At 39.8% G+C, this 9,286-nt stretch overlaps 1 protein-coding gene across 1 annotated transcript; it reads left to right on the forward strand.

The window, feature by feature from the left end:
* Positions 1–823: 823 nt before the first annotated feature.
* Positions 824–5,549, forward strand: LOC125380076 (E3 ubiquitin-protein ligase TRIM56-like). Its single transcript, XM_048396311.1, has 4 exons — positions 824–913; positions 1,654–2,835; positions 3,557–3,607; positions 4,366–5,549. Exons 2-4 carry the CDS (start codon positions 1,659–1,661, stop codon positions 4,986–4,988), a joined length of 1,851 nt encoding a protein of 616 aa, XP_048252268.1. The 5' UTR covers positions 824–913; positions 1,654–1,658; the 3' UTR covers positions 4,989–5,549.
* Positions 5,550–9,286: the final 3,737 nt, after the last annotated feature.

The raw sequence follows: 9,286 nt of genomic DNA on the forward strand, positions 1-9,286 counted from the left end.
CCCACATGGGGTCTGGCATGCCCAAGGTCGCGGCGCCTTAGACGACTGGGCCACCCGTGCCCCCTGGGCAACAGTGATCAATAAAGTCAACAAGCATCCATGGTTTAGTTAAATGTGATCTTGACATAACAAATCCTGATTGTGATCGCATAAATACAATAGAAAATAAGCATAATGTAATGTAAGCAAAATAAGTTCATGTGCGCGTTAATAATTTGTTTAATACCGCACTATACAATTTAACATGAACAAGAAAAGCTATGAAACCCAATTCCATAATCATAATATATATAGATATTATAAATTCCATTGTACGATTCCCTCTCCAAAATAAGCATATTTTTTTCTATAAATGTAAATCACTACCAAATGCGTCAACTGTCCTCCATGTGTTTAAACCAATAGGAAGCAATACTGAGGCCTTGAGTGTTGTAGCCCTGATCAAACACCAAGCGTTGCACGGAGCTCTTTGGAATCTCCTTAGAGTGACCATGATCGATTGTACATCAAACCTTTTGAAATTTTTACGCCATCAACAAAGTCACAGATACTGACCACGCAATCCAATTTTTCGCAACGATCAGCAATAAAATCCTATATGTTCGAAGCTAGTTTCCTACATGATTCATACATGGGCGATGATATCGAGACCTTACACTTGTGAAAGGTATTTGTCATTGATAATGATAGACAAAACAGCCTAATGTTCTATATGAGGTCACATGTGCACGGGTTATCAACATGATATGTGTGGACTTTGTACATCCAATCCATACCCTGGGTCCGTGTTCCAGTCACATTGATCTGTGCCGCCCACATATATCTGCATCTCCCTTGACTCATGAAAGCTAATGCGATTGTGTCTATGTCTGTATGTCAGGGTGATGCGACCACAGATCACTTTTACAGGAAGGTAGGTCCCAAACAGTTATAGCGTCAGTGTGTGTTACCACTTGAGACTTAAGGATTAAAATTAGTAAGGTTTGACGCACCTTTCAACATGTCCTTTATAATTTTTTTCATTTAACAAATTAAATTTCACACACACAAACACACACACACAAACACACACACACACACACACACACACACACACACACACACACACACACACACACACACACACACACATATATATATATATATATATATATATATATATATATATATATGTATTTGTTTTTTGCTTAACGCCGCACTCGAGACTGGATCAGACAATCAAGTAATTGACATCATGCGCATCGATCCACACAAATGGGATACGATGGCATGTATCAATCAAGTCAGCGAGCCTGACCACCCGATCCCGTTAGTCGCCTCTTACGACAAGCATGGTCGCCTTTTACGGCAAGCAGGTGTCACTGAAGACCATTCTTCCCCGGATCTACACGGGTTATATTTATCAAGGCAATTTTCATTTAAGGTATTGAAAACATTAATAATCATGTTTTCATTAAACTGTACCACCTTAACACGAAAGGAGTTAGCATCAAATCAATCGCTATCATGAACCATCACAATTATTTTCTCTGTACTAATTGATATAATTGGATTGCATGTTTTCATATAGATAGGGGGCATTATAAGGTAAGAGGACTTTCATACAAATTAATATTGCAACATTCATTATCGAGTTGTGTGTGCTTTTCGCAGGAACAATGTCTGACTCTCTCTCATCGTCACATGTCCAAAGTTATCTCACAGTGTGTCCAGTATGTTCTGAACAATTTGATGATGCCGCGCGCCTTCCCCGCCGTCTGTCGTGTTGTGTACAGTGTGTCTGTCAGCCATGTTTACAGCAGATCTACAATGAAGAAGACAAGACGTTGCTCTGCCCTGTCAGTCACCACAAGCACGAACTTCATAATGGAGTTACCTCTCTTCCGACAGAGCCTATCACATCGAAGATACTTGACTACCAGAAAATCCAAAGAAATGAGCGGGTGGTATGTACAGATTGCCCAAGCAGCAACGAGGCAATAGCACGTTGTGAAGAATGCTGTGTATTTTTATGCAAGGAATGCAGGATAACCCATGATCAACACAGATTGTCACGACATCACAGAACTCATACATTTGAGGAGATTAAAGGTCAGCCGATCCAGGCCTTGAGACGACTACACGAATGCGGCCATCACCCACAGCGTCAGGAATATTTCTGCAATACCTGCGAGAAGATCATATGTGTTTCCTGCACTGTAGAGGAGCATCGAGAAGGAGCGGGACACATGTTTGTACCTGTGGATAAAGCACACCAAGAAAAATCAATACATGTTGATAACATGTTAAATCAACTTGACGAAAAGGCTGTAGAACTGAGTCAAACAGAACAAGAATTGTTACACAAAGTCGACAACATGCACGTGTCAGCACTTGCAGCCAGACAGGACATCAACAAATGCTTTGAGAAGATGATAGAGGAGTTGCAACAAAGGAAAGCAACTCTTTTGTCAGACGTTGAGGAGAGAACCGGCGCTGATGTAAAGCTGACGGAAGAGATCCTCCAGTCAACCAGAGAGCTGCTGGCGAAGGTGAGATCCTCAACAGAGTACATTAGACTGATGAGAAGCATGGCCGATAACATCGAGGATCTTCATCTGATGCTTTCCTCTACACCATCACTGAATGGCATACTAGCTGAGGAGCCAAAGAAAGTGGAATTTGTAAGCAGGGGAACATCCTTTGTCCCAGCCAATCTGAATAATCTCGCGTCCACTATCAAGGTGACAGGCATGGTCAGGTCTGTCACATACACGCCAACCCAGAGGCCAAAATATGTACCACAGAAGACAATATATAACACCATCACACTGGAGCCAGCTGAGGTACCTGCAGGTCGGTTTCTGCAATAGTTCAAATATTTCAATACCTTTGTGACCCTATCTTAAACTGGTTGTTCAATTCTGTTATTTTAAGCTTGTTTATTTGCTGTAATTGCTTTTATGTATATTCCAGCAAAATCATAGCAATATGTACATACTCGATTGAAAATTGTTGGCCTTTTAGCGATATCTCATGCAGTTTTAATCTCCTCTTCTAGCAATCATTGATTACTTGGGACGAATTCTTGTCCCTCAATTCACACTAGAGAACGTCATATATGACCATGGAATTAACTGAAAATATGCCATATGTATCCCAATGTCACAAGTAGTAAGCAGTTCACACACTACGATCACCCGGACCCAAGAAAGTCACCAAACCGTAACCCCTTGATCCAATCTAGTCAGCGAAGTGGTAAACGTCTGAGACCTGCATCACTTCGGGCTTTCCTCCCACATTAAGCTGTCACGCCGTGATATAACTGGAATATTGTTAAAAGTGGCGTTAAACCTAACTCACTCACTCCCTCACTCCAATCTAGTCACCTCTTACGAAAGGAAATTGAGAACTGGGGGGCCAGTTCTATGCTGGATCCTTATTAGATATGTATTGTTTAATAGTTGTAAACACCGTGTAACTTTTTTAATCTAGTAAGGCTTCAGTAATATGATTTGATATGACAAACGGTAGGCTTGGCATTCATTTTATTCACTCAATCAGTATCTCATTTCAGTGTGTGATGGTGACATGGTTCTATCGAAGGTAGACACAATGGTTACAACATGTAAGTTTAAATATGTTTCTATTCATAACAACGTTTTTATTACAAATACGAACAGATCATATACACATACCATATGTTTAATAAACAAGATTGTAATATTAAAAGTACTCCTTGTCACGTCTTAGAAAACCCCTGTTGTTGAGTGACTTCAACTTCAGCTATGACGTCGTTTCTAGTGTGACGTCATTCCGGCCCTATGTCACAATCGAATGACGTAAACAATACAAGTGTGATGTGCACTTGAAAGAAGAGACCAAACTGGGAAAGAAAAACATTGCTTCTTGCTAAGTAATTAAACCTCATCATGAAAATAAAGTCCCTCTCCTGAGCTAATCAAGTATTAAAAAGAAAAAAACACGACTGCTAGTATAGCAATTTGTCTCCATTTAACATCCCACCTATTGGGTGCACCTTAGCTTAAGACAATCAGTAAATGTTACAAACATCCTTCTCTAAACTGTCACATCCACTTTGAACAGTGGTTACCGTCAGATGATTATGGAATACTGTAAGGGACATTCTCGCGATCTCGACCTTTGGAAACGAGGTAAATATGCCCAAAACACGAGAATGCGAGATTTGTCCAATCTATCGAACCTTTGACAGTTGCAATTTCTCTGATCTACCGTGAGTAACATAGATATTAAGATTACATACTTTGATCTATTTTCAACAATGGATTCAAAATGTATCCACATTTGCCATGGACGACCGTGATTTCTGAATATTAGCCATATGTTTCCTACTCCTTTCAAAAGGTATACATCTGGAGTGGGACTCAACCGTTGCTAATCGTGACGTGACTGTAGAAGGGACTACGATCTCTAATGCCAGGCCGGATGTCTCGCCAAATGACACAGGCTGTAGGATACAATCCCAGAGATGTGTCATGGCATCGAAACCTCTGATCATGAAGACTCGTCGCATTGACATGTTCCAGGTGAAGTCTCGATTCAGCCTACGACAGAAGGCAGAAAGGAATACGATGCTATTTGAAACAGCTCTTACCCCTTCACCATTAGCTTCTGATTGGAATCAGTTGTTGGGGTTGAGTGTAAGTGTTGTTGCTTGTCCTAATCACAAAACGAAGCTGTGTGTCTGGGTGAGGTATGGGAAACTTGTCACTGACCTGCCACTCTTCAAGAATGAAGTTGGCATGTCCTGTGAGTTGCACTGGAATTTTCTTCTTGATGGCAACACACAGAAAATACATGTCATTAATGTTAGGGATGGGAACACGTTCAGCACTGTGTCGAATGTTCTACTCAACACGCCACTGTGGGTCTTGATGTACGTTTCTCTACCATCTACATCAGAGATGACAGGGGAACTAATATCAGGCCACAACATTGACAAGAAGGGTCACATGTTTGAACTGTGAGTCAGTTAATATTTATCGTGGCAATACCTTCACGGTAGCGACGGATTATACGCAGTATATCAAGTCTCATACTGTAACATCTTAAATTGAAATTATTTTATCAGAAAAATTTGATGTTGTGTATAACATATGTTTATATTTATACAAAGTCCAAAACTAAGAGAAACTTATATAGATTACTTCATTGGCATGCGTAGTTCATGCAACCAAACATTGTCTGTATTATGGGCCTATGGCCTTTCTGCTGAATATACAGTCTGTCTCTGTCTGTAAAGCCAAAATATTTAGACAAAAATATGAAATGTCTCTCAACAACTTTCTATAATACATGTAGGTCTATGTAAAGTTTAAATTACTAACACATGTTCTAATTATTTGTATACTGTACAAATGATGTACTATCTGAATGAGACATGTGAACCATTTGTATAAGGAATTTCGGCACCCTCTAACTAAGCAGCGGGGCCACGGGTGGCCCAGTCGTCTGAGGCGCCGCGATTCGCTGTGCAGAGCTGCGTCCCTTGGGCACGCCAGAAACCTATGAGTGTGGGTTCGAATCCCGGTTCACCCCAATTATGTTTCTAGGTTTGTCAGCACCATTCCCGTGCTCGTGGGTTCACCGAAGTGGTAAACGTCTGAGACCTGCATCACTTCGGGCTTTCCTCCCACATTAAGCTGACACGCCGTGATATTACTGGAATAATGTTAAAAGCGGCGTTAAACCCAACTCACTCACTCACTCACTAACTAACCAGCAGCTGTTCGTCATCCATTCAGCAGCAAAGCGGAATGGTGTCGCAAAAAGATGTGTACTGTAATGAAGAAATAAATTGTCTTTTGTGTGGATAGTGATCAGCCAATATCCTTAATTGCCTCTACTGTGTAACTCATCTATATCTATATCACATCTATATTTTGCAAAATGGTAACAATATTTAAATTGCATTGGTGTTTTGTTAGTGTAACATATGCCATGATGTGATTTGTTTTGGAGACTTATGTTTTCTCTTCTGTCAGCAGCTGTACAATGAACACCAGTTGTTTAAACATACTTATCCAGTGGAGGACTTGATCATGATCGAGCTCAAATTATCCCAACAAATAACCCATACTATTGTGCACCCACTGGAATCTGTTTTGTTGGATAATCGAGACTGGTTATTAGTGGACATTGTATATGTATCTATTTACTTTTCAACATGGATGAGGATGTGCGGAATTTCATAGCTTTGATTCCATGATAGTTTTGAATGATTATTGTATTTTAGTAATTATATATTGTTCTTGAATATATATGCATGTTCTATAGCAGCACCCATGATGTTATTCTGTTCCTCGCGGGTGGTTGGAGCATATAATGCACAAACGTCTCACTTTTGTACATGATTTATTATGTTTTTGAATATGAATACATCTGTGTTGTTTCAAGACTGTCACAACTATATGAAAAGATGTGACGGAAATAAAGGAAAATGTTTGCACCCACTTGGTATGTGTGTGCCTCGTATTATTCAAGCCATCGAGGCGTGTAAATAGGCCACTGAAGACCATATAATCCAGTGACTGATATTATCAGCAACGTTCCACGCCGATTCGGTTGGTTGACGAGCCATCAACCAAGTCACCGAACCTGACCATCCGATCCATTAGGTCGCCTCTTCGAGTAGCAGTTGGGAGCTGCAGACACATTATATCCCGGATTTGTCACAGTCGAATGCTTTAAATGAGGCACGTTCTCCGTTCATGAATTCGGGAAACAGTGTTGAAAGCAGGAAGAAAGATTAGCGCTTCCAGATTGGAATCTCGACCGCACTGGACAAGTAAATAATTCGTAGGTCAGGTCGTAAAATACCTCGAATCACCCTCGCCTTGCTCTTATATAGGTACAGCTAGCCTGCCGGAACATGAAACCTCACAAATAGTATCGAATAATAAGTCTATCCCAGCGTCGATACACAAAGGTGGGTGTTTTGAAGTACCTTGTTGCAAATCTACCCTTATCTGGAAACGTAAACATTTCATGAGCACTTTAATAAGCAGCCACCAAATCTACTGCCACGTAATATTGTTTATTGACTTTTTATTGTCATAATAGCTATAAACCTACACAATATCTCCGATTATTAATTGGTGTTGCATATTATACATGCTCCAGTTTGAGTTGTAGTGCTAGGAAAAGTATACTGAAACTTATTTCACGCACATTGTATACTATGCCAGAAAGACAAGCTTCATTTCATCCTTTTTATCAATCAGTGACTAATTACAGAATACACTATCTGGTCAATCTATGACCACTTACAGAATACACTATCTGGTCAATCTATGACCACTTACAGAATACACTATCTGGTCAATCTATGACCACTGACAGAATACACTATCTGGTCAATGTATGACCACTTACAGAATACACATGATAAAAAGTTTTGAATGAATGCGGAAACCTAACTTCACATATCTGAAAGAGAATATTTTATACTGAATCTGTTTTTTTACTGTTTTATTGTATATACCTTTTTTATGATTGCAAACATTATTCCTGTGGCTATACGGCTGAAATGTTGACGAAATGATGTTGTGTAACGCACTCACTAACTAAAACAGGAACGCGGCCATTGAGATAACCAACAACGATAACATCAAACCCTGTTGTAATAACCCGGCCGTCTATGTGAGCATTGTCAAAACCTGTCAGTTCTTGTGTGTGTGACACATATGCAGGGCTGTAGGTCAGTATACGCCCCACGAATAATTACAACAGAAATAGTTTCAAGAGACGTTTGTATTAAGTGAGTACAGTTTGTACAGTGAGTACAGTGAGTACATGTTGCAATGACCAAGGATAGAAGTTTCTTGTTTAATAACACACTCTGCAATAATCCAGCTATAAATCGGCGGCCTGTATATAATCGAATCTGGCCAAGAATATCCAGTGATTGATAATATAATGAACAGCGATCTATGCTGAGGTATGATGACGCCAAATCAACCAAGTCTTGCAGCCTGACCACCAGATCCATTTTCTCGCCTCTTACGAGCCGCATAGACTGCAAGTGACCACACATAACCGGGAATCCCCAGGAGCCAGAGGCAGGATGTTTTAGAATCCATGATTATTGTTTTTGAAAGGAAAGGCCATTGTTATACAGGATATATGAAGTCTTGTGGTATAAATATATTTTAGCCTCTCTTAATTGGATATGTGTTTAATGCTGTATATGTATCTAGAATCTTCAAAACTGATGTTAAACTATTCGTGCTTGTGAATGGTTTTACCCTTCATTTGCCTCACATCATCAATACTCCACTGCATTCTTCTATATGAAGCAATGTGAACACACATCGTTCTTTCGTATTAGGTAGCAATATAGTGTAAACACGGAATATATAGATATATAAAAGCACAAATATATTGACATACAAATATAAAAAAAAAAAATAAATATATATATATATATATATATATATATATATATATATATATATATATATATATATATAGGTATCCCAATGTATGAACTGCAGATTATTCCTGTGTTCGATATGCCTAAATGCTCACACAAGGAAAAAAGTCACAAGAACACACAGGACAGTGACTTTTGAGCAGATGAAAGACTTGCCGCTGGAGAGTTTTGAATCCCGGCATCAGTGTTTCCAAGACAACACAAACAGCCACTACAGTTCTATTGCCATACCTGCAGATTTGTGATCTGTGTTTCTTGCACTGTACTTGAGCACAATAAAGGGAGTGGACACGAAGTTGATTTTATTACTGAGGCGCCCCACGACATAGCACATGCCTCTGACGACACTCTTGTCAAACTTGACGAGAAGGTAGAAATGTTCAGCGGGACAGAAGCAGATCTAAAACAAATTTAGAACTTTCCAAGAAAGCTGCCAAAGATATCCTTCACCAAAGATTTGATAAAATGATAAAAGAAGTTCAGGACAGAAGACACATCCTTTTGTTACACCTTGAAGACGTTTGTAGTAATAACTGCTAAACAAGGTAAAGTCTTCTTTGGACTACACACGGCAGATGAGGAGTAGAGCTGACCAGACAGAAGATCTACAAATTATGACATCATCAGCTGTTTCTTTCAGAAAGATGTTGCAGGAGTCTCACATTGAGATACAATATACGAGGACAGGCGTAGGCTTTGTACCTGCCAACCTGACCCACCTTTCCTCCGCAATCCAGGGAGCAGGACTGATAAGGTCAGTCGCATACTTCCCAACTCAGAGGCCGGGATATGTACCAGGGGCTGACAGATACAATACCATCACAATGACAC

Source organism: Haliotis rufescens, unplaced genomic scaffold (genome assembly GCF_023055435.1).
Source record: "Haliotis rufescens isolate VD_foot unplaced genomic scaffold, xgHalRufe1.0.p SCAF_15, whole genome shotgun sequence".
NCBI lineage: Eukaryota > Metazoa > Mollusca > Gastropoda > Lepetellida > Haliotidae > Haliotis > Haliotis rufescens.